Source organism: Penicillium rubens, assembly GCF_028828025.1.
Source record: "Penicillium rubens strain IBT 27055 chromosome Unknown utg000003l_segment0_segment0, whole genome shotgun sequence".
NCBI lineage: Eukaryota > Fungi > Ascomycota > Eurotiomycetes > Eurotiales > Aspergillaceae > Penicillium > Penicillium rubens.
This window is the reverse complement of record NW_026890601.1, coordinates 1069063-1093602: the sequence shown is the minus strand read 5'-3', so window position 1 is coordinate 1093602 and position 24540 is coordinate 1069063. Positions and strand designations below refer to the sequence as shown.

At 51.6% G+C, this 24540-nt stretch overlaps 9 protein-coding genes across 9 annotated transcripts; 5 read left to right on the top strand and 4 right to left on the bottom strand.

Annotated features, from left to right (window-relative positions):
* Positions 1-246: 246 nt before the first annotated feature.
* Positions 247-1669, bottom strand: N7525_006612 (defective in cullin neddylation 1 family protein; the record flags this gene model as incomplete). The annotated part of the gene is made up of 5 exons (XM_002568876.1): positions 247-679; positions 772-946; positions 1003-1076; positions 1431-1474; positions 1586-1669. 5 exons carry the CDS (start codon positions 1667-1669, stop codon positions 247-249), a joined length of 810 nt encoding a protein of 269 aa, XP_002568922.1.
* Positions 1670-2197: 528 nt separating this feature from the next.
* Positions 2198-3083, bottom strand: N7525_006611 (ribosome biosynthesis protein NIP7; the record flags this gene model as incomplete). The annotated part of the gene is made up of 7 exons (XM_061213786.1): positions 2198-2221; positions 2278-2304; positions 2359-2541; positions 2595-2621; positions 2684-2746; positions 2798-3010; positions 3066-3083. 7 exons carry the CDS (start codon positions 3081-3083, stop codon positions 2198-2200), a joined length of 555 nt encoding a protein of 184 aa, XP_061068217.1.
* A 277-nt stretch (positions 3084-3360) lies between these two features.
* On the top strand, positions 3361-5433 carry N7525_006610 (nuclear export protein Noc3; the record flags this gene model as incomplete). Its single annotated transcript, XM_002568878.1, has 1 exon — positions 3361-5433. The coding sequence occupies one exon, from the start codon at positions 3361-3363 to the stop codon at positions 5431-5433; it is 2073 nt and encodes a 690-aa protein (XP_002568924.1).
* A 261-nt stretch (positions 5434-5694) lies between these two features.
* On the bottom strand, positions 5695-7635 carry N7525_006609 (uncharacterized protein; the record flags this gene model as incomplete). The annotated part of the gene is made up of 2 exons (XM_002568879.2): positions 5695-7562; positions 7620-7635. 2 exons carry the CDS (start codon positions 7633-7635, stop codon positions 5695-5697), a joined length of 1884 nt encoding a protein of 627 aa, XP_002568925.2.
* A 624-nt stretch (positions 7636-8259) lies between these two features.
* On the top strand, positions 8260-8535 carry N7525_006608 (uncharacterized protein; the record flags this gene model as incomplete). The annotated part of the gene is made up of 1 exon (XM_061213785.1): positions 8260-8535. One exon carries the CDS (start codon positions 8260-8262, stop codon positions 8533-8535), a length of 276 nt encoding a protein of 91 aa, XP_061068216.1.
* A 1482-nt stretch (positions 8536-10017) lies between these two features.
* On the bottom strand, positions 10018-15126 carry N7525_006607 (PT repeat family protein; the record flags this gene model as incomplete). Its single annotated transcript, XM_002568880.2, has 1 exon — positions 10018-15126. One exon carries the CDS (start codon positions 15124-15126, stop codon positions 10018-10020), a length of 5109 nt encoding a protein of 1702 aa, XP_002568926.2.
* A 2138-nt stretch (positions 15127-17264) lies between these two features.
* N7525_006606 (uncharacterized protein) lies at positions 17265-17486 on the top strand (the record flags this gene model as incomplete). The annotated part of the gene is made up of 1 exon (XM_061213784.1): positions 17265-17486. One exon carries the CDS (start codon positions 17265-17267, stop codon positions 17484-17486), a length of 222 nt encoding a protein of 73 aa, XP_061068215.1.
* Positions 17487-18678: 1192 nt separating this feature from the next.
* Positions 18679-21258, top strand: N7525_006605 (SLC26/SulP family anion transporter; the record flags this gene model as incomplete). The annotated part of the gene is made up of 4 exons (XM_002568881.2): positions 18679-18937; positions 19001-19146; positions 19207-20996; positions 21051-21258. The coding sequence occupies 4 exons, from the start codon at positions 18679-18681 to the stop codon at positions 21256-21258; spliced, it is 2403 nt and encodes an 800-aa protein (XP_002568927.2).
* A 1701-nt stretch (positions 21259-22959) lies between these two features.
* N7525_006604 (uncharacterized protein) lies at positions 22960-23620 on the top strand (the record flags this gene model as incomplete). The annotated part of the gene is made up of 2 exons (XM_061213783.1): positions 22960-23365; positions 23469-23620. 2 exons carry the CDS (start codon positions 22960-22962, stop codon positions 23618-23620), a joined length of 558 nt encoding a protein of 185 aa, XP_061068214.1.
* Between the last annotated feature and the right edge of the window lie 920 nt (positions 23621-24540).

Here is a 24540-nt window from a genome sequence, read left to right as displayed (position 1 = left end):
AGAAATGTAACTGCCCTTGACATGAAACGGACGCATCATGGCCATTGTTAATCCCATGGTAACTATAAGAAGATCCGAGACACAAGGACATCAGTGGATAATAGAACTGGGTAAGGTACAAGAAGGCATGGATTCCGAGGGAGTAGATAATCAGCCATGCGACGCAAGCCATGTATTGACTCATTCGGAAATGAGAAATAGATCCCCCATATCCATATCCATATCCATGAAAAGACGAGAGGCCACTTATTCAACCTCCATCTCCGACCCCTTCCCCCTCTTAGCCTGCACCCAAGCAACAAAGTCATCTAGCGCACCGGGCCAAGCCCCATCAGGACTCCACCAGCCCATCTCCTCATCCTCCAGACTCTTGCGCATAAACACCTCAACCTGCTCCCACAGATCCTTATTAACAGGCTTTTTCCCGCGCTCTTCGAGGAACTGAATCCACCAATCCAGCCACGGCGTCGTTTCCGTGTTCCACGCCACGCCGCCATGGTCAGGAGTGAAGAAGAGACGCCACTGCTCGGTGGCGATTTCGAATTGCAGGTTTCGCTGTCCTTGCATTCGTGAGAGCGGGAATGCGTATCTGTAGACTCGTCGGAAGGTCTCTGGTTCTCGTGGGATCCTCTCCCGGAGGAGCTTGGCGTGCGCTTGCATCTTTGGCATGGTGTCGCAGCTTGTGGCTTGTTAGCTTGGATGGATATGACGGTGATGATGTTTTGAGTGTGGACTGAAAGGGGCTTTTCTTCCACGTCATGTTGCACTCACAGAACTTTCAGCCATCCTTCCATCCATCCCTCACGGGTGAACTCGCCCATCGATGGTGAGTGGAGTAGCTCGGCGATGGCTAGGCAGGTTACTTCGTCCAGCTCGACCCCCAGATCGCCAAGAAAATCTATTGCTCGCGTGATACCGATGGTATCTGGGCTTTCGACCGGGTCATCTGCGGAGACATGAGTATTTTAGGTATAAAATCTCGAGTGAGGGGTGGGTAGGTACCTCGGTAGCTTTCGAAGATCTTTGTAAGTTCTGAGGTTATAGTTGCGGAGGTGCCAGATGCAGCGGCGAAGAAACTATTCCAGCAACAACGTTAGCCTTGAGATGTTTCACGCGTTAACCATGTATGATTTCTTCGGAGCAACATGGTTAGGTATATTGTCATAGGGCTAGGGAATGGCAAGCACTTCTTCTTCGTCCTCTTCACTCGAGGCATTTTGGATGATGAATGATGAGATGAGTGATCAAGGATTTCCCGAAGTGGGACTTAGGCAAGTCCTGGAAACAGAAGAGCAGATGTTGGAGCTTTGATGCTCTAGATATCTGCTAGCATGACTCAACACCATATGTCCAGGCTGGGGTTGGAGGCAAATAAAATCAAGAGACACAAGGTTCCAGGGTACGGCATAAGAGTGATGACAAGCACTTACGCATCAAGCGCTGGAGGTAAACTCCATCCACATGCTTTAAGGAACTATAGCAGAAAGTCAATCTTTTGATCCACGTGACCTGACAGAACCGTCTCGAGATATCCAAACGGACCGCATAGGGGAGAACATGTCCGGAAAGCATATAAGTTACTTACTTTAGTAGCAACAGACTCTTTTGTCCGTGTACAGTTGACAAACTCAGCGATTTGGTGTTTCTGGCTGGTCGTATAGGGTGGCATGGTGGGGGTAGTCAATATTTGTGCCGGCTCAGAGGAGAAAGTCAAAAAGTGATAGAGACACTTTGGGGGAATTGAAGCCGTTCAGTTTGTAGTGCTGGTGTGAGAGAAATCCTCTTTAGCTTGGAAGATCTACGTAACACCTGGACTATGAGGTCTTGTAGTGAGTTATCATCCCGTTCCCAAGGTCGGATCGGGATGGCATCGTGCTGACTCATCAAGTCTCCTAACCTTAAAAAGTCCACTGGTCCTATATCAACAACCCATCTATAGATAGACTTGGCAAAACTATTGATTTTCATTACACTTGGACGTGAATTTGTGTGTATTCAGAGGATATATTTCCATATAGTAACCATTACAGAGAAGTTGTTGGTCAACATTCGCCATCAATTCATCACACTAGGAGCAATGAGGACGGAATCGATGGTAAAACAGTCAACTTTTGTAAGATCAAATAGATCTGGTAAAACTCCCAAACGCCTTTTGCGAGGTGCAAATATGTAATATTCGGTATCATGTCGAATTTGCTTAGGTTGTGAACAACGTATCCTCCTATAATGGATGTTAGCAATTTGGCCCTTGAGAATTTGAAGATAGATCCAACTCACCTCTCTAAGGTACTCTCCTGCGTCGGCCTGTTTGTTTGCATTAGCCAACTGAGTAAGAAAGGGGACCCAAGCTGCACCTACCTGACGATGGACCGCGATACTGGTGGGGTCCAATTTTGCGATCTGCGCGGATGACCGTGCTGTAACTCCAAATCCGAGGGGAACGTCATTTGAGTCCAGAATCACAACACCTGCATTCTCCGGACAGTCTTCCGAGAAACGAGCCACGTGGGCCTTTAGGACCGAACCGCCATAGAGCAGAGGCTAAATCTTGTTAGCAAGGACAGCAGACCTATAGGAAGTTGGAATAAGCTTACCATCACTCCATTTGCTTTGATCCAGACCTGTGCGATAGCCCTAGAGTTAGCATGATGTCCTGTTGCAATGCTGAAATCGTGATACGTACCTTGTATCGGGCATTTTGCGCCAGGAGATCCAGAGCCGTCAGGTTGATGCGGAACTTGCCCGTCTGCCAGCATATTAGTATCACTGATTAGAACGACAGCAGAGCGACTCGGACCTTCGTAAATTTGCCGACCATAGTCCCAGCTGAAAGGAGCTGATCACGAGGGAATGAAACACTCAGATTGGCGATATCCTTGTTCACGTAGTAAACCCGGCATCCTTGCAAGCGGAAAACACTCTGGGACCCATCTTCGGCTGGGGTAATAAGAGAATTGAGACTGCGGCCGGTATAGGAAGCGAGCTTGGTGAAGAGTGTCCGTGTCTCTTCCTAAAAGTGGCATGGGTTAGCCAAAACAGTCAATGTTCATTGCACTAGTACGCACTTCTGTGAGGGATCTCATATTGTCGGATATGAAGCTGAAGATATGGCAAAAAGGTTGAATAGCAGCAAGCTTGTATTATCGGGAAGTGAGGAACAAGAAAAAAAACCAAAGTCGGGCAATATCTTACCGCCCAGACACGGACCTGAAATTAATAGCGATGGAATGGAGATGAAGAGCCAATCAGAGTGATTATTGTCTTTCCGCCTAGAATTTTCGGGACCGCCTTTTCACTCCAAGATCTTTTTACTGTTCTCCGCAAATTTCACCGTCAATCCCCCAAATTTCCAATTACAAGATGGCGCGTGGTCCGGAAGTGAAGCGGAGACGATTGAGTCCTCCAGTAGATGGTGAGGACTCATCGCGCTCAAAAGCCGACCAAGAGTGGGATGTTGAGCAAGACTACGAACGCCGCCCACGCAAAAACACCAAGAAAGCCGGCGAGAATGCGCGATTGCCAATTAAGACTTCCGAAGGCTTCGTCCAGCCCGAAGCTCAACCTGAAGATCAGGGAGAGGAAACCGACAGCTTCCTGGGCACCGATGATGACGATGATGAGGAGGAAGATGGCTCTGAGGGCGAGGAGGACGGAGAAGAACCCGAGGAAGAAGCACCCAAGATTCCGCTGAAGGTACAAATCTTGCAGGCAAAGGAAGAGCTAGCGAAGATGGCCACCTTGATCAACGAGGATCCCGAGGAGCACATCTCTTTATTCAAGACAATGGCCGAGATGGTGTCGAAGAAATCCACACCTATCACAGTCAAGAAGCTGGCTCTGGCCTCACAGGCGGCTCTTTACAAGGATGTCATCCCTGGATACCGCATTCGTCCATTGAGCGAAGAGGACCAGTCCGGCCGGGTATCAAAGGAGGTGCGCAAGCTCCGAGACTTCGAACAGTCACTCGTGTCAGGATATCGAGCCTATGTGCAGAAGCTTGCTACGCTCGTAAAGCCATCCAAGGCAGACGGGCCCACAGATGCTGGATTGAGGAGCTTCGCCATTTCCATGGCTTGCACTATGCTCTTGGCCGTGCCACACTTCAACTTCCGCAGCGAGCTTCTGAAGATCTTGGTGAACCGCCTTGCACGGAGACAGCTTGATGCCGACTATGTCAAGTGTCGCGAAACTATGGAGGAGGTTTTCGCCAAAGATGACGATGGAACCGTTTCCCTCGAAGCTGTTCGTCTGCTAGCAAAGATGCTGAAGGCTAGAGACTTCCACATTCACCCTAGTGTTTTGGACACGTTCCTCCATCTTCGTTTGCTGGGCGAGTTCCACTTGAAGGCCTCTCGAGACCGAGTGGACCGGGAAGAAGAAGAAACCCCTCAAGGAAAGAAGCAAAAGCAAAAGCGCGAATTCCGCACGAAGCGAGAGCGCAAGATTCAAAAGGAGCGAAAGGAAGTCGAGAAGGATATGCGACAAGCAGACGCAGTGGTGTCGCACGAGCAAAGAGACAAGAACCAGGCCGAAACATTAAAACTTGTGTTCGGACTCTATTTCCGCATTCTCAAGCTCCGCATTCCCGCACTCATGGGACCTGTGCTTGAGGGTCTGGCTAAATATGCGCACCTCATTAACCAGGACTTCTTCGGTGATTTGCTCGAGGCTCTGAAAGACCTGATCAACCACGCAGAGCGTGAGGAGATGGGCGTGGAAGGTGACCAGGAGGTCGCCAACGATGAAGACGACGAAGACGAAGACAGTGGCACAATTGCCGAAAGCGCAGCCCGTGACGCTCGCCGAAGGACACTTCTCTGCACTGTCACTGCCTTCGCCCTGCTAGAAGGTCAAGAAGCCAGTAAAGCAGCCGCAGGTCTCCACCTCGACCTGAACTTCTTCATCAAGCACCTCTACCGATCCCTATACTCCCTCTCGATGAACCCAGAAGTGGAATACAACCCCGAAACAGCCCTCCGCCTCCCCGATCCCAACTCCTCCGTAGAAGGCAAGGAGCTCTCCCAGTCCCGCTCCAGGAACAAGGTCAACTTCCAGACCCCGATGGTCCTCCTCCTCCGCTGCTTGCAGCCCACTCTGCTATCCCGCGCACATGGCAACCCGCCTCCAAGTCGACTTGCTAGTTTCTCCAAGCGTCTCATGACGACTTCCCTTCAGTTGCCGGAGAAGTCTGCTCTTGCAACGCTGGCGCTCATGAACCAGGTCTCGAAATATCATGGTCGTCGTATCTCTTCGCTGTGGCACACGGAGGAGCGCAAGGGTGATGGTGTGTTCAATGCTTTTGCTGCTGATATTGAAGCTACCAATGTCTTTGCTGGTTCGGTTTGGGAGGGTGAGCTGTTGCGGCTGCATTACTGTCCACAGGTGCGAGAGTCCGCGATAGAGATTGAAAAGATGATGTCCTCTTCCAAGTAAATACTGTTTTGAATAATATTACATGCATATTCGCCTACAAATCTACTCTCGTCTACTCTTGGAGAATTGTAATCAAACATCTTTCATTGACATGCAACAAAATCTAACAAAGCCGGCCCCTGTCCTCCTCCAAATCTGACAAATGGTAACTTTTTTTTTGGATTTTTTGTTTTTGGGGGTACTTTTTTTTGCGGGGTTTTTTGCTTTCAATTTTTTTTGTTTTTTTTGTAGAAGCATCATGTTGAGCACTGGGTGGCTCGCTTACTTGCGAGCCACATCCTTGCCAGCCTCAACGGGGGACACGCGGCCAGAAGGCTCCGCGGTCGGGACACCTGCGGTGGGGATCCCAGGGGCGTTCACCTCATTGAATTGAGGTCGGAACAGTGGGTGGATGTCGGCCAGGGGGACGGGGGCCTCGCGGACGGCTTCCCGGGGGACGCGAATCCCCTCGGGAATGGTGGGCACGGCGGGGACCTCCTCGGTCTTGGCGGTGGCGGAGGTCTCTTTCGCAGCGGAAGAGCTCGAAGAAGAGCTCTTCTTCTTCGATCGGCGGGGGATCGAGCTCTGCTTCGCCGTGGAAGATCCCGGCGACGTCACTGTTGCGGACGCACTGCCTGATGCAGGCGCCGTGGTTGATGCGGGGGCCGCCTTTGCTGGCGGAGCGGTCTGGGCGGAGGGACCGGCCTCTGCTGCGGCGCCGGTCTTTGCTGCGCCAGCCCCAAACGAGGCGAGGCTCCGCACGGTGCCAGTGGCCGGGACGGTGTCGTGTGCGGGGAGGGGGTTGGGAGGGAGGATCTTCTTCACGTCCTCCGAAAGTTCGAGGCCGTGCTCGTGGCGCATGACGTCGAATGCCATCCGGATCTGGATGAACATTCGACGGAGGAAGGTGATCTGGCGGTTTTGGTCTTCCGTCTGAGACCCGATGTCTTGGATGTCTTCATCCAACTCTCTGTTCTTCCGCCGTTGGTACGCCACGAACGGCTCCTCGGTGTTGTCCCAAATTCCAGTGAGACACATGTCGACCTTGGCGGTCAGGTCGTGGATGGCGGAGGTGAGCTCGTTGATTTCGGTCCTCATCTCCGGAATCTCCTCCTTGATCTCCTTGAGCTCTTTCTTGAGCTCGGCAACCTGCTCCTTGGTGCCACTCGCATCAGCCCGCGCCTGGGCAATCTCCAAGGTCATTTCGGCCTGGCGCTCAAGTTGAGCATCCATTTGGTCCTTGAAGTAGTCGCGGGTCACGGTCACAAAGTCGTCAACCCTTTCTTCGAGCTTGTTGAGGTTTTCGATCTTCTTGGACAGTCGGAAGATGTCTGTCTCGTAACGGTACTGAAGAGATCGAACAGCCTCGGGAAGATCCTTGACAGTCAAGCTGGATCGCTGAGTCGTAGGAGTAACACCGCTAGGGCCCTCCATAGGACTGGCGCTGGGACGGTACATGCCATCATTTCTGAAGCTGGGGGTACGAGGGGAGGGTGTCTGGGGGTTGAATCTACCAGACGGAGACACGGGGAGTGGCTTGTTGTTGCCCTCCGGAACATTGGTACTTTCATCCATCTTGGGTGGGGATGGAGGAGCTGACAAAGAGCGAGGTTTGACTTGAGTGAGGGTGATATTGCTTGATCGGTTTTTCAGGATGGATACAGGGATGGGGGGTACAGGCGGGATGGAAGAAGAACGAAGAAGGGAAGAGCGGAGGGAAGAGCGAAGTGAAGAGCGAGGGGGAGGGCGGGGGGAAGGAGAAGGGTTTGTTTTGCGGTGGGCAAACGCGTTGAGCTTGTCTTCTGAAGAATCAGGCAACGGGTCCACGGTCTGCGAGCTCTCTACAACACCTGACGAAGGCAAACCAACCCTAGGGTTGGACGACTGGACAGGCACAGAAACGGGGACTGCAGTGACAGTCGCGTCAGAACGAGGAGATGCCAGTGGGTTACACATTTCGGGTTCTTCGAAGTGTACGCGGGAGACGGTGCTGCGACGAGAACGAGACGAGTGCAAAGAGGTGGGGGTAACAGTGCGGCTGGTAATCTCAGAGCGGTTTTCAGCGCGGCTTTGAGCGCGACTCTCAGCGCGGCTTTCAGGGCGGCTTTCAGGGCGGCCAGTACGGCCACGGGGACCTTCCGAATCGGTATCTATAAGAACATCCACTGTCAGTGACCCATGCGAACCCTTCTTGCCTTAAAGTGAACTGCGAGTGAAAGCCATCAATTGACCATTTCAGACCAAAGTGATAGATATCTTTCATGTCTTTGAGTATCTCTCTCTGTTCTTTCTTTCGATGCATATTCCATGCACGGAGGAAGAGTTCCTTTGCTCACAGGACCTGCTTCTGTAGGAAGGGCCGCCATAGAAAGGGGTTCAAACGAAGCCAGGCAGATCGGAACCTAAGGGACCAATTCCAATGCCAATGCCAACGACAGAGATCTGGTTCTGAAGAACCGATTCCGAAGCCAAAGAAAGACCTGATTCAAATGAAGCATGCCCAATTCTGTAGCAAGGGACCCGATTCCCAGCAGCCAAGCTGAGGTCCGATTCTGCAGGCAGAATGGCTCAATGTCACAGCAATGAACTCTAGTCCCAGGAGCAAGCCTCAATCCCATGGAGAAGAGACCCAAGTCCCAGGAGCCAAGCCTCAAGCCCATGGAGAGACACAGGTCCCAGGAGCCAGGCTCAACTCCATGAAGAAAAGACCTGATTCCTAGGAGCCAAGCCTCAATCCCACGAAGAGACCCAAGTCCCAGGAGCAAGCCTCAATCCCATGGAGGGGAGACCCAAGTCCCAGGACCAAGCCTCAAGCCCATTCAAGCCCATGGAGAAAGCCTCAATCCCATGGAGGGGAGACCCAAGTCCCAGGACCAAGCCTCAAGCCCATTCAAGCCCATGGAGAAGAGACCCAAGTCCCAGGACCAAGCCTCAAGCCCATGGAGAAGAGACCCAAGTCCCAGGACCAAGCCTCAAGCCCATAGAGAAGAGACCCAAGTCCCAGGACCAAGCCTCAAGCCCATTCAAGCCCATGGAGAAGAGACCCAAGTCCCAGGACCAAGCCTCAAGCCCATGGAGAAGAGACCCAAGTCCCAGGAGTCAAGCCTCAAGTCCATGGAGTGACACAGGTCCCAGGAGCCAGGCTCAACTCCATGAAGAAAGACTTGACTCCAAGGAACCAGGCTCAGCTTATGAGAGGAGACGATTCCGAAGAAAAGACCCAATGAATGAACTCAGTCGAAGCGAGCCCGAGTGAATCGAGCCCATCGAAAGAGACACTCCATGAGATGAAAAGTGATACAATTCTTCATGAATGGGAGATGTTACTAACCTTGACTCTTTCTTGCCATATCTGCTGATGATTTGAGACGAAAAGATGAAAGTTGACGAAAGTTGATGAAAGTTGGTGATGATGGAGAAAGGAAAAGAAGACGCGTGTGGAAATAACAAATGAAGGGAAAGGAAACGAAGATCAACAGACCACCCACCACATGGATAGGCACGTGCCTGAATCGGTTAAGCGAATAAAAGCCCAAGGAAACCACGTTCATCAAAATGCACTGGACTCTTCCCAATATCGAAGGAACGACCAACACCAACAAGACCAACCCCACCAATCACACCACGACCTATGCGGGTTTCCATACCTCAGGTGTTAGTATAAGCCTACCTATAACTTCCAGGGGGCAGGCTCTCTGGCAGACCTCATGCTTCGGTCTCATGCTTGGGACCTGTTCGCCTTTGCATGACAGGCTCTTCAGTATACACGCATTTGTACATTGTACTTTGAATTGGAGTGATAGTCGCCATCACCGCCATCCGCCACATAAAGACAACCAATAGGCAACAACAGATGATATCCATGACGAAATGGGCAAGAAAGAGTGGATTACCTATATACAATTTCAGCCGATGCCGTTACACAGACACACAAAGGCATAGCAAGATGCAGCACTCAAAGAACAAAGGAAGTCCGGTATATAGTATCTAGCACACATACAAAGAAACCAAAAGACTGTGGACAAAAGAAGCACAAAGAACGTTCATGAGTATGAGTTCATTAAATTCATGTCATTAAGTATACTGGATACATAGCAAGCAGACAGATCCATCATGAGCAGCCGGCCATGCCAACACCCAATATAGCATTGGAGACGACAAAAGGGAATCATCAACGATAAAAGAAAAGGAAAAAATAATGAAATTCGTAAATAGGAACCAGCAACAGATAATACAGGGGAATATAGTTGAAACTCGGTGGTATGAAGTCTTATACTTCGAATGCCACGCACTTGGTACACTGGGTACGCACTGCTTGATATTGCGACTTTCCAGGGCTAGGTGCCGCACGTGACCGATACCGCTTGCCCGGGCGTTATAGCCGGGCATGCACACCGCCCGGGCAGTAGAGCTTAATTGTCGGGGAACAAAGAACGCCAAACGATTGCAAATACCGGCATAGCACAAATTGCAATCCAAAACCATTTGCTGATATATCAAGTCAGTTCATCGGTTTTCAGAAAGTTTATCCTGCGCCAACCGTGTAGCACCAAGGAAATAACTAGCAAGAAAACGTCCTGAAGCAAAAACACATGGGATTTTAATTTAATTGGACTTCTTTCCACGACGGAAGGGTGAAAAGATTGCCCCAAAGAAATTCACAAACACAGTGCGCAGGATTGCTTTGAGCCAGCTGTCAGGTGCACCATTTAGAGAAACAGCATTCACTGACCGGTTCTGGCTCGGTGGACGAGCATCTTCATCATTATCCTTGGGCGTGAGGGTCTTATCGGCGGCAGGCTTGGCGTCGGATGCATCTGCAGCAGGTTCGGCAGTCCCCTTGCTGGCCTCGGCGGCAGGCTGGGACTCGATGGCACTCTCTACGGTAACCGAGGGTTGCTGGGTAGCCGTGGAGAGTTGGTCTGTGGACGGTTGGTTGAGCTTGCTGAGAAGGGCTTCGCGGTCACCAGCGAGAGCTGCAAGAGTGGGATCAGTTTCGAACGAGATGGCAGATTGCTGGTATGAAAGATAGAACGGTGTTGGCTTACCGTCTGTGGGCTGTGCATCGGCCGCGGAAACCTCGGGCTGGTTCTCAGTCTTGGTAACGGGCTCCTTGTCTGCATCGGTAGCTTGGAGATCCTTTTGGTCTTTCGAGGTCTCCGGTGCAGTCTCCGGCTCCTTGTGAGCAAGAGCAGCCAGGCCCGCGCCAGTGAGGGCGGTAGCGGCAAGGCCAGCAGCGCCAGCACCAAGAATCTCAGTGCTGATGCCAGTGTCCTTGGTAGAAGCTTCGTCAGAAACGGGAGCAGCGGTCTCTTCTTGCTTAGTCTCCGGCTCGGTTGGTGCCGAGGCCTCAACGTCAGTAGTGGAGGGCTGAACCGGCTCCTTCACATCGGAAATCTCGGGCACGGTCTGAGGCTCCTCTGCGCTGGTAGTCGGCTCAGGAGTAGCCACAACGTCGGTCTCGACAGTTTCGACCTTCGAGGGTTCCTCGGCTGCAACAACGGTCTCCACGGCAGGAGCAGACTGTTCTGGAACGAGGTTCTCGACCTTATCCTTCTGTGCTGGCTCTTCGACAGCCTCAGGAACAACGGGCGCTTCAACTACGGCCTTCTCAGCAACAACGTCAGGCTGCTCAACAGCAACTTCCTTCGCCACGGCTGTCTCGGGTTCGAGCTCCTTGGTGGCAGATTCCTCCACTGGAGCAGCCTCGGGGGTTTTCTCCGCGGGGGCAGTAGCTTCGACGGGCTCCTCAGCCTTCACAGACTCAGCGGCAATTTGTTCCTCCACAATCGGTGCCTCGGTGACTTCGGTAGCTTGGGTAGTGGGCTCGATAGTGGCGAGCTCCTTCACACCCTCAGCCTTCTCGGTAGCTGGTGCCTCAATGGCAGATTCTTCCACAACTGCCACCTCGGGAGTCTGTTCAGAAACAGGCTCGGCGGTTGACTCGGCCGCGGTTTCGAGAGCAGCAACGGGCTCATCGATGGCCTTTTCTTCGACAGCGGGAGTTCCAGCGACAGCGGTCTCGGCGACAATAGCCTCAGCCGCAGGCCCAGGAGCAGAAGCGACTTCAACGGTCTCTGCAACGGTGACTGGCTCATCGACGGCCTTTTCTTCAACAGCAGCAGTCTCAGCAACAGCGAGCTCAGCAGTAACAGCCTCGGCCTTAGGCTCGGGAATGGCAGCAGCTTCAACAGTCTCTGCAACAGCGACTGGCGCCCCCACAGCCTTCTCTTCGGCAGCAGCAGGCTCCGCAACTTGAGAAACTGGCTCTTCGACAGCAACAGCAGTCTCAGTCTGTTCAGCGGCAACTGGCTCAGCAACAGCCTCAGCTTCGGGTTGCTTCTCCTCGACCTTCTCGACCTTGTCCGCAGTAACATCAACAACAGCAGGCGCCTCAGTAGATGCGTTGGTGGGCTCCTCGACGGCAAGTTCCTTAGCAGGCTCTTCGGCGGGAGTCTCTTCAACAACGGGAGCAGCCTCAGCAACCGGCTCCTCAGCAGCCTTGTCGGCAACGGACTCCTCGGTGGTCTGCTCAGTTACTTCCTCAGCCTTGGTAGCTTCGGGCTTCTCAACTGCGACTTCCTTAGGAGTTTCAGCGGGGATAGCCTCCTCCACTGATTCTTGCACAGACTCCGTAGGAGCGGCGTTTTCCTCGACGATAGCAGCGGCAGCCTGAGGGACAGTAGGAGCCTCCTCAGTGGTATGAGCAACGGCAGCAGCCTCGGGGGCGACAGCCTCAACAGCAGCAGCTTCAGCGGAGTCAGGAACGACAGGAGATTCCTCGGCGATAGCAGCGGCAGCAGCAGCCTCGGGAGCAGCGGCGGTCTCAACAGTGGCAGACTCAGGAGTCGAGTCCTTAGCAGTTTCAGCCACAGGCTCCTCCACAACTGGCTCCTGTGCCGTGGCCTTTTCGGTGGTCTCTTGGACAGACTCGACATCAACAGACTCCTGGACCTTCTCAGTAGTAGCCTCCTCGGCAACGGCGGCAGGATCCTCAGTTGCTTCGGTGGCGGGCTCGGTGGTAGTCTCCACGGCGGCAGCCTTAGCAGGCTCCTCAACAGCAGACTCCTTCCCAGCTTCGGCAGTCTGCTCGGGAACTGGCTCGACAACCTCAGTCTCCTTGACTGGCTCGGCAGCCAATTCCTCAGTGGCAGTGTGCTCAGCAGGAGCCTCCTCAGCCACCTCCTTGGTGGGCTCAGAAATGACTTCCTCCTTGGGCTCGGAAGCCTCGTCAGTCGGCTCCACAGCAGTTGCCTGTGTAGCAATCTCTGGAACAGGGGTGGTGGTGGTGTCAGCGCTGTTCTCGGCCTTTGCCTCCATAACCGGTTCCTGGACCGCCTTCTCGGTCATTGGCTCCTCAGCAGGCTTGGACTCTTCCACGGCAGCTTCAGCAGCGGGAGTCTCTTCCTTGGCGGCTTCGGTGGCTTCAGGAACGACATCGGTGGTCTTTTCTTCCATAGCAGCCTCAGCGGCAGGAGTCTCCTCAACGACTGGTTCAGCAACAGTTTCAGAAACGGCCTCGGCGGGCTTGGCCTCTTCCGTGGCGGTTTCAGTGGTGGGCTTTTCCTCGGTGGTAGGCTCGGCAACTTCCTCAACCTTAGATTCCCCGACTGCGGGTGTCTCCTGGACGATTTCAGGAGCAGCCTCGACGGCCTTGGATTCTTCCACGGCAGCTTCGGCAACGGGAGCCTTGGCGGCCTCGGTGGCCTCAGGAACGACTTCAGTCGTCTTTTCTTCCACGACAGCTGCAGCGGCGGCAGGGGCTTCTTCGACGACAGGCTCAGCCACGGTCTCAGGAGCGGCCTCGACGGCCTTTTCCTCAGTGGCAGGCTTCTCCTCAGCACTGGGTTCAACCACCTCGGCGGTCTTGGATTCTTCAGCAGCGGCCTCGACAGCAGGCGTCTCCTGAGCAATTTCAGGAATAGCTTCCGCGGTCTTAGCCTCTTCAGCAGCGGGAGTCTCAGAAACGGCCTCTGCAACCTTCTCTTCGGTGGCAGACTTCTCCTCGGTGGCAGACTTCTCCTCGGTGGTCTGCTCAGCAACCTCAGCCTTAGGTTCTTCGGCGGCGGAAGTCTTCTGGGCGACTTCAGGAACAGCCTCCTCGGTCTTGGTTTCTTCAACAGCGGCCTCGACAGCAGGCGTCTCCTGAGCAACTTCAGGAATAGCTTCCGCGGTCTTAGCTTCTTCAGCAGCGGGAGTTTCAGAAACGACCCCGACAACCTTTTCTTCGGTGGCAGGCTTCTCCTCGGTGGTAGGCTCAGCAACCTCAGCCTTAGAATCTTCCACGGCGGGGGTTTCTTCGACAGGCTCTGCGACAGTCACAGGAGCGGCCTCGACAACCTTTTCTTCAGCGGCAGGCTTCTCCTCGGTGGTAGGCTGAGCAACCTCAGTCTTGGGTTCCTCGACGGCGGGCGCTTCCTGAGCGGTCTCGGGAACAGCCTCCTCGGCCTTGGATTCTGCGGCAGCCTCGGGGGCGGCCTCGGTGGTCTTTTCTTCCGTGGCGGCTTCCGTGGTGGCCTGGGCAACCTCCGCAGCAGTCTTGGATTCTTCGACGGCGGGCACCACCTCGGCGACTTCAGGAACAGCTTCCACGGCCTTGGATTCCTCCACGGCAGCTTCAGCGGGAGTCTCTTCTTTAGCGGCTTCGGTGGTTTCAGGAACGACCTCGGTGGTCTTTTCTTCCACAACAGCTTCGGGAACGGCCTCGGCGGTCTTTGACTCTTCCTTAGCAGGCTCAACGATATCCTCCACAGCCTTGGATTCTTCCACGGCAGTTTCAGCGGGAGTCTCTTCCTTAGCGGCTTCGGTGGTTTCAGGAACGACCTCGGTGGTCTTTGACTCTCCCTTAGCGGGCTCAACGATATCCTCCACAGCCTTAGATTCTTCCACGGCAGCTTCGGCCGGCTTTTCGGCGGCAGGCTCAGCAGTTTCAGGAACGGCCTCGGTAGTCTTTTCTTCGACAGACTTCTCCTCGGCGGCAGGCGCAACCTCCTCGGCGGTCTTGATTTCTTCCGCAGCGGGAGTCTCTTCGACGATCGGCTCAGCGGCGACGTCAGGAACAACCTCGGTCTTTGACTCTTCTGTGGCGGGCTTAGCAACCTCTTCCGCGGCCTTGGATTCTTCGACAGGCTCTGCGACAGTTTCTGGAACGGCCTCGACAGTCTTCGATTCTTCTGTGGCGGGCTTAGCAACCTCTTCCACGGCCTTGGATTCTTCGACAGGCTCTGCGACAGTTTCCGGAACGGCCTCGGCAGTCTTCGATTCTTCTGTAACGGGCTCGGCGGCCTTCTCAGCAGCTTCGGGTTCTGCTGTGGTTGGTTCAGCGGCAGGCTTTTCCTCAACCACTGGCTCGGCAGCGGGCTCAGCCTCCTTGGAAGCTTCCACTGGTGCAGATTCCTCCACTGCAGGCTCTGCGGGAGACTCTTCAGGAGTCTTGTCGGCTTCCAAAGCAATGGAGCTAACACTCTCCTGTTTCTTTTGCTGCTTCTTCTTTGCCTTTTTGGCCTTCTTCTTTTCCGCGGCGGTCATGGGGACCTCGGGTTTGGTTGAGTCTTTGGATTGTTGTGTGGAGTCGGGCTCAACGAGCGTGGCCGTCGATTCGCTCAGATCTGCCTCAGCAGTGGGCTTCTCATCTATGGATGAAATGGGCTCAACTGGTGCATCTGTGGGCAGCACATTGCTTTCCGGGATAAGGGGCTCTTGCACGGTGGCCATGGTTTATTTCGTTTCAAGTTCGTAATGTCGTAAAAAGATGATTGAGGGTATTAGATGTTTTTTTTTTCACAATTTGACCAGCAAAGATTTAACGCTAGATTTATCGTGTACAGAAAACACAAGCTCACAGAGCAATAGTAGGGGATTATTGTGAGAGTATGGAGGAGGGGAAAAGGCAGGAAAAAAAATCTCAGCCCAATACAAAAAAAAAATCCCCTCTGACGGCACAGCTCAAAGAGTGGGGAAACAGTTGGCACAGTGACCATATACATTGCACCTTTCCTTTTTGGTCTTTCGTCTTTCATTTTGGAGCATCTTTCAAGCTTGACGCCCAATGGCTGTTCGTACTTTTTTTCTCTTTCATCCGCATCTCCACTTCCAATATGCGGTGAAGCTGCATCGCCGAGGTTTATTGTTTGGCCTTTTTGATTTGACTTCTTCTTCTTGGACATGTGCAACCGTACGATATACAACATACAACATACATGATTCTATGTTCATGTTCCTCTCTTTCCCCCATTCTGGTTGCACAGTCCAAAAGACAATGAAGCCTGACTGAAATGAAATTGGGCGCTAAAAAGCGCAGACCCAATTGATAAACCGAAATGGCAAGGTCCTTATCCACCTGTCATATGGTTCTGAGTCATTGAAATGATCTCCAAAAAAATAAAAATAATGTGCTCCATGTACTATATGTACTATGGTGGAGGTTCAATTTTCAATAGTCTCCCCATCCGTGGATTGGCTGATGTTTCCGTTTTTTTTTTTTTGGATCAGGGCCCATATATGCGGAACACTACGGAGTACGGATAAATAATATTATCCTACTTAGTACTCCGTACGGAGCACAAAGTACAATTTCTATATTAGGGGGTATCTACACAGAGATTTCTCAAAACAATGAAAGCTCGTGCCTCACACTAGTAGCTCTCGTGCATTGCGTGCTGCGTGAGACCTCCCTAAGCTTGGACCCTCAGAAGCCGCATTTCCGGCTCAAAGCCTATAGCTGCAGTAATCTGCACTGGCCTGTGAGATCGTCTGCAGTTCCTCCCCTATAGGAATACTAGACTTTCTCCTTTCCACCGACTTCCATCTCCTCCGTACAACATATATTGTACAATCGTGGAAGAGAAGATATACACTCTGGGCGGTGTGGTCGGCTTCCCGGTCCCCGAGCGGAATGCGCGGGATGGGCGGGGTACCCTGTGATCTTATGACTTCCAAGGTTCTCCTATAGTCAAGAGTAAGCTGCGGAATATTTCGGATCTAGCTCTATAGTACTCCGTATAGCTAAATTGGACCCGGTTGCTGTTGATAGACATCCAGGATTCACCATCATAGCCTTCTACGAGCAATTACAAAGATTGCTAGGATATAGATGGATCAGGTGCAATTGGCTTTTATTTTGGTGCTCAATCCCACATAGCTCTATCCTGCAAAAAAGCTGTTGTATCGACTGTTGGAAATTCTGTGTTAGTCCTTCTCCCTCACTTGATTCTCCTATCTCTTCGCAACGTACGGGGGCGGAAGATTACAGGGTTTATCATCGGGAGGAGCTTATCTACGAGTTGGTTCAAAGGCCTAAACTTATTACGCTTATACAACATAGCAGGTGGCTCCATCTTGGCGGATATTAATCCAGCAAGCAAGGAATATTGAAGGTATTCACCAGTGTCCATATACCAAACTACATAAATTAGGGCTTCGAAGTTTCTCGTGACATTACGTGTTTGTTAGGTAAGTTGGGCCTCGCCTCAGGTAACTACTTAACTAGGCAGGTACGATGCAGCCAGACAAAGTCACCCATAGGCAATCCCCAGGGCTGGTTTGAGGCCAAACGCCACTCAAGCTAAGAATGCATGGACGAGCAGGATATCCGAGGCAGTGTACCAATGTCTACAAAGATAACCACTAGGCCAAATGCCTGCTCATCCATTTATCCGTATGGGGAAGTGCCATTCCTCGTAGAAATGTAGTATGAAAATAAAAAACAAAGTGTCGACTTACCCTGCAATTATACTTATCTTCTCCTTAAGCCATTCAGTCAGGTTTTGCAACCAACAGGCGTACTCCAACCAGGTCGCGTGACCTCTCGATGTCCACAGGAACGGACGACCCGACAATGCGCTAAACTTAGCATGCCTGGCGTTCCCCTCACTCGTTTGTCCCACGGAATGACCTCGGTCTTTAAGCCAGCCACTACTCAGGATCAAGTCATCCTTTCAGATGGCGGTCGGAGACTCAAGGGTATGATCGAATTCCTAATCGATGTTATCTCCGGTGCCGCGGAGATAACAAGATCAGCGTCTCAGGAAAGCAGGCCAATAATGCACGACTCGGTCTGGAACCTTATGATGTAGCTAGCTCACCTACCTATATCATTATTGACAGTTGGTCGCCATCTAAGTCTGGGGCCGAGGCCTACCAAGTTTGTTACTCTTTATTCTGTGTAGACAATTCACGCCGTTGATAAATATATATCGCGTAAGGAAGTGGCCTCATACTTCTATAGCTGGTCAAGGTGGAGATCAGAAGGTGGTAGAATCGGGCCATTAGACTACAGGCTTGCTAATTGACTAAAATTGTATCCTTAAATGGTGGAGAAGATCGACTGGTTCCTCTAATGCAAGTCATAGATCATGCCAATTTGACAAGACAATGGTCTAATAGGAGAAAACGGGTACCTGCTCAGGTGCCTGAGCTACCCCACATTTTTAGACTGGTTGAACTTCCTTTCTTGGTTAGCTTTTATCCCCTTTGGGTTTAGCCCCAACACGCTGTCACGTACCTCATCCACACTCTACGGGGTACCTCAGGTACCTCATACCTACATGTTAGGTATTTGTCTATATAAGGGGAATCAATATTGTCTGGAAGCCCAAACAATTTGGAGGGTTTAATAGGTCAAACGTAATACAGAGCACAAAGGGGTTAATGTTGATGGGTCATGTTCCACAAGCTGGAAGTCCCCCACCAAACCAATGAACAGAATCAACACAGTAGGAATGGATTCCAGGCAGCAGAGTTAATCATATAACGACTCCGTAACAGTGGGCTACAACACTTTATCTCTGCCTATGGGCATGTACATAGCCCTGGAGTAAGCAGATCGGCCTTACCTGTGGTGGGTCCCAGCGTTCAGCCCTACGAGTTCGATTTACACTTTCTCACACTTTCCCTCTGCACCGGGGACTTCTCCCTTCTCCCCATTTTATTCTCATATCCTACATACAAGCGTATTAGTTCTCTCAAAAGAGAGTAACTATCTGATCCCTTGCATCTGACGTTCGAATGACCTACTGTGCAGACCTGCCGTGATTGGTCGGAGTCAATCATCTTGGTCAATCAGCGCTAAAATCACGACATCGCCGGTACCGAAGTATACAGGCCATCAGCCCTATGGTACGGGCCTCATGGATGCAATATGGCGTTTCTTACTGATAATACCCTTTTTCTTCCTCATTCTTCAACTCCTCTTCTCTCTGGCAATCTGGAGAGCCGCAGGTGACCCTCCAGACTACGAAGAGCCGAAGAAAACCAGACGCAAAAACAATGGCGGAGACTATCTCGAGTCGAGTCGGCCGCGCTTTCGCAAAGCTTTTACATATTGATTTAGGTGTAACTCCACCTGTCGTGACAGATGAGACAGGGACATATAGCTATTACGAGCATGAGCCCACTGTGGGCGATTGGCTTCGAGGTCACATGCCCACCACTCCTCTGGTTCGCCGTTACATCTGGGGCCTCTTTCCTTTCCTCCACTGGATCGGGTATTACAATGTACAATGGCTGATTGGGGATCTCGTGGCAGGTGAGCGAAGCCCTTTCGAACTAGTCGAAATATATACGGAGGCTAACTTGTAGCTCTCGACAGGAATTACTGTTGGCGCCGTGGTCATTCCACAGGGCATGGCATATGCTGAGCTAGCCAAATTGCCCCCAGAGTACGGCCTGTACTCCTCGTTCATGGGCGTGTTGATCTATTGGTTCTTTGCAACGTCCAAGGACATCACTATTGGTGTAAGAACAATCCCTCGTTTCCTTTCAGTATTCGAAAAAGCTAACACCTAACACGCACAGCCTGTGGCGGTTATGTCTACGCTCATAGGTTCAATCATTATCAGGGTTCAAGCAGTTCACCCCGAAATACCTCCACCAGTCCTTGCTTCCGCTCTAGCAATCATTTGCGGTGTGATCGTATCGTTCCTCGGGTTGCTTCGTCTTGGCTTCATAGTCGACTTTATCCCACTGCCTGCTATCACCGCATTTATGACTGGGTCCGCTATCAATGTTTGCGCTGGCCAAGTGAAGACGGTTCTCGGAGAGAAAGCGCATTTCTCTACGCGTGGGGCAACCTACAAGATCATTATTGATACGCTGAAGCATCTTCCGTCCGCTCAGATGGACGCTGCTATGGGTCTCACAGCTTTGGCGATGTTATACGGCATACGGTCTGCTTGCAACTATGGAACGAAGAAGAAGCCCCACAAGGCGAAACTGTTCTTCTTTTTGTCCACATTGCGCACTGCCTTCGTCGTTCTTCTCTACACTATGATTAGTGCTGCGGTCAACCTCCATCGACGCAATAACCCTGCTTTTAAACTTCTTGGTAATGTTCCCCGGGGGTTCAAGGCCGCAGGAGTTCCAAAGATAGATGTTCCAATTATCAAGGCATTTGTTAGCGAGCTTCCGGTCGCTGTGATTGTTTTATTGATTGAGCACATTGCTATCTCGAAATCATTCGGTCGTGTCAACAACTATACGATCGACCCATCGCAGGAGTTTATCGCGATTGGCATATCAAACTTACTTGGACCGTTCTTGGGCGCATACCCAGCTACAGGCTCATTCTCGCGGACTGCTATCAAAGCAAAGTGCGGCGTACGCACCCCCCTCGCGGGTGTGGTCACTGCCATTGTGGTCCTCCTCGCCATATATGCGCTGCCGGCGCTGTTCTTTTTCATTCCTAAATCGTCATTATCGGCCGTGATCATCCACGCAGTAGGAGATCTCGTTACACCACCCCGTATCACCTACCAATTCTGGCGTGTATCTCCGATTGACGCACTCATATTTCTCATGGGCGTTATCGTGATCATATTCTCAACTATTGAGACCGGAATTTACTGCACAATCAGCGTATCATTGGCAGTACTCCTTTTCCGACTTGCCAGAGCCCGAGGCCAATTCCTTGGCTACATCCAGGTCCATTCAGTCGTGGGCGACCATATCCTCAACGCATCCAAGGGAGACTCAAACACAGAATTCGGAGATGGCACCGGCATGCCCCGAAGGATCTACCTCCCAACAGAGCATGAAGGTGGCACAAACCCCAGGATCAAGATCCACCAGCCGGCCCCGGGAGTCTTCATCTACAGAGTCTCCGAAGGGTTCAATTACCCCAATGCAAACCACTACACAGACCACCTAGTCAGCCACATCTTTAAAGAAACCCGGCGCACGAACTCACAAGCATGGGAAACAACAGGCGACAGACCCTGGAACGACCCAGGTCCAACCCGCGCCGAACGCAAAGTCCTCATGGCGGAGGAGGCACCCACATCCCCACTCCCAACTCTCCGCGCCATAATCCTCGATTTCGCCGCCGTCAACAACGTAGACGTCACTTCCGTTCAGAACCTCATCGACGTCCGCAACCAGCTGGACCGCTGGGCATCCCCAGACAGCGTGCAGTGGCACTTTGCGCATATCCATAACAGATGGACGAAGCGTGCTCTCGCAGCCGCTGGGTTCGGATTCCCCGCCATATCAGACCGATCAGGTCCTCGATGCCAGAGGTCGGTCTTTAATGTTGCGGAGAGCTTGGATGGCGGTTTATCCGGTTCAATAGATCAGTGTCGGGTCGTCGGGTCAGAGGACTGGTCGAAAGATTTGGAGGCTGGCCTGAAAGTGTAGGATACTAGTGCATCCTCGTCGGTTATGGGTGTCTCTGAGGATGATATTCAGGTTGTGCAGGCTGCCGAGACGGATGCGAAGGTTAATACTCATCGTCGTCGCGGTCGATCTGGTATCAGTACTGGTATGGCTGTTGTCGATGGAATCAACCGGCCTTTCTTCCATGTGGATTTGACTACAACTAGTGCTCTGAAGAGTGCTCTGGCTGATTCTTAGGGGATGCATATGCGGGCATCCGTTCTTGGCCAGCTATATTCTTTACTGGATGGCTGGTTTGACTTCTTTCTTTACTAATACTTGCTGGCTACTAATATTTTAACTATATGCTTTAAATCCCTATTATCCGAAGCCTAAGTAGGACTTAGATCGTTATCAATTCAATATCGATATAGTGAAAGCTAGAACTCCGACTGAGCAACTCTAACAACATTTTTAATGTGTCAAATAGCAACAAGTTATATGCGTCCTCTTCGCCACAGCTTCTTTACAGCCAAACAGCTTTTTATTCACCGCAACTCTGCTGGGAAATCCCTCCAGACCTCAAGAATGGCGGTGTCCGATCTCGATTGCGTAGATCGAAGACTAGTCCTAATTGCGTATAGCTGGTGGATGCTGACGATCTTATCTGCGTTGGTGGCCGGAGAAGGGTCATGTGAACAGCCTCTCTCAGACATCACTTACCGACAACCCCAATACTAAAGCAGGTTACATACTAATATCTTTTTGAGATGATCATTTGTTGCGAGGAATGACGCATACTCCCAGTGCCATGGCGTTGATTGACAGGCACGAGGCCAACAGACCGTCCAGCTAACATCACGCCTCAAAAGAGCTGAACAAATGAGTGCTTGCGATCAGTCAACGCTCAATGCTGTAGGATGCGTCAAGCTGGTCTCCGCGACAGGATGTACCAATCCGCCCGTAGGGAATAGGGAAAAAGCACTCGGGATGCCCTCCGCAGGTCAGTTTCTGATATGGCTGCTAAACAACAGCTCACGCATCCCTCAAAGCCCGCGACACAAGTGTCCATTCCTCTATACATCAACATAACCGATCTACAACAACCTTTCCTACGAAACCAACCATGTCGCTCGGCATATCCTCACTACCCGACGTGTGTGTCTGTCTGTCTGGTGCACAGCATGTCCGCAGCCTCGATACGGGTAGGTGGATCCAGTAACAGCAGGAAACTCGAAGCCTACAATATGTGCAAGGACCGGTCTACACTGTGTAGACCTGCCCCTATGTTGTAGCTCCGCCTGGAACGGGGACGGTGAAGGTTGATGCCTGAGTGTCCGAGGCGGATATATCATGCGGCGAGCGAAGCTTGGGTGGCTGCTTTTGCGGACTGGATCACGGCTGGAAAGGGTCTTGTTTTCGGTGCGGTGCCGGGCTGAGGATAAGAGAGCGACGTGTGCGGTATGATGCTTTCGGGCAGGTCGGGGAGGGCTTGGAAGCGGCGCGCCTTGTTGCGGTGTATAGTTTTCCTAGCGGATCATATGCCGCCGTTCAAGGCGTTTCCCGTTCTCGTTCGGAGAGTTACGGCGAACATGTTGGACGGGTGACCTAGGTACGGAGTACAGCGCGGGCTTTAGGTCCGTGGGGCGGGTATATTGGCGGAAGAATTGGCAGTGAGATTGAGTATGCGCTGGCCAGCGCATTAGCTGCGATAGTTAGCGCTGGGCTGGCGCTAGGCTCGTGATTGCATGTGTTTCTGCCGAGTGCTTGAGTGCGGTTCAAGGGAAGAGTTACGAGGTGTTCTAACGGGGGACACAGCTGGTCTTAAGTTGGAATTGAGAGAGTGGATATAGTCTAAGAAACTAAGCTATGGATACTGTGTGTCTTATGCTATTACGGCAATACTGCGTACATGATTATACAGATGAGGCTATACGGGTTTTATTGCCAACTGGCCTCATGACCTCACAGCAGGTCAATGATGAGTTGATGAGTCGCCGAGTCTGCAATTACCAATACGGTATGGTATTTTACCCGATTACACCCGGCACCGGAGCCCCTTGTCATTACACTTCTTATAACACTTGGCTCTCTCCAAGCTTCCTTCTTTATATTCAATTACTGTTCTCAATTGCAATTGCAACAGCTGGCATAACTATCATCCCCAATTCCCATCTCAATGGCCTGGATAGCTCCAGGCAAGGAACAACGCGTAACGGCTGCACCCTGAATCGAGCTTGTGTGGGTCCCGCCAAGCTGCGATCAACCGAAATTGCTGAAAATCGAATTTCCGGGAAAAATGCGAAGAGCCTCTGGTTAGCCCGATTGGGATACTCTAATTTGCCCGTGAAAATTTTTGCTCGAGGTAGGTCTGTCTATATAAGGGTCCCCAGCCCCGTTCAAAAAAGTGAGGGAAGGTTGAATAACAGTTTACCGCATTACTCTGAAAGTTCTGTAATTTCCTTTAGGGCAATCCGGAAAGACCAGTTTTCACCGTGATAGTCGGGTTATGGCGGGTCAGAAATCCAGTCTAAGTGGACCTGTGAAAGCAAGGACACGACAACCCGGATTTTTACTTCTTTTTTTCTCTTTTTTCCCCCTGTCTTTTCCGATCTGCTGACTTCACACCCCTGCCATAAATTTATATAAGAATCGAACATCACCTGCAGGTCCCATGCATGGATTTTGCTTCCCTCGGCAAGCCAGAGGCAGGAGACCGAAGGTGTTCGGGGTACCGGATCCGTCCAGAATTACGTATTTTCCAAATGTGACCACTCGGTGAGGTGGATTCCCGAGGGACGAAGGGGGAGACAATATCCACTTCATCCACATTATTTGTCTCCTTTCAACCGATGGTTGCCCAGTGACTCCGTAGTTGGTGGACCTGGAATCCGAGTCGGGCCGGTTTGGGCGACACCGGGAACGAATCCTAGGAACATAGCGGACCCGAGGGGGTTATGATTGGTTGAGAGGAGCTTGTGGGTGGGTCGATCCAGTGGATTGGAACATGCTTAAGATCCACTGCAAGGGAATTGGAATTTATTTTATTATTATTTCATCTTATTATGTTGACCTCGTAATTTTATTTTATCCCTTTGCTCAGCTTCCTAGTTTCTACATTTGACATACGTCCCTCTCTAAAATGTATTAGAGGCAGGTTCTCCATAAGCTTCCCCTGTAAAGTGAAGAGTCTCATCTTTCCCATGCAGGGGATATTCTGATAGATAGTCCCAAGACCCATAAACCCTCCACGAATAAAACCAGTGGACCCAGTTGGAACAATACCCGACTGAACCCGACAGGTCGCAATACGCGGTAAGAATGGGAAAAAAAAACAAGATCAAAACAGATCAAAACAGACTAAAACAGAACAATACCACCCCCAGCATTCCTAAATAGTGTGATTTGCGTATGAAATACTCCGGAGTCCACGCACAACCTAGGGCTTTTTTTTACCTTACACATACACTAAGACCGACTAGGAGGCGGACGGGCGAAAATTTGGCCGTAGAGTATTTATGTCCTAGGGAGTGCCGTCTC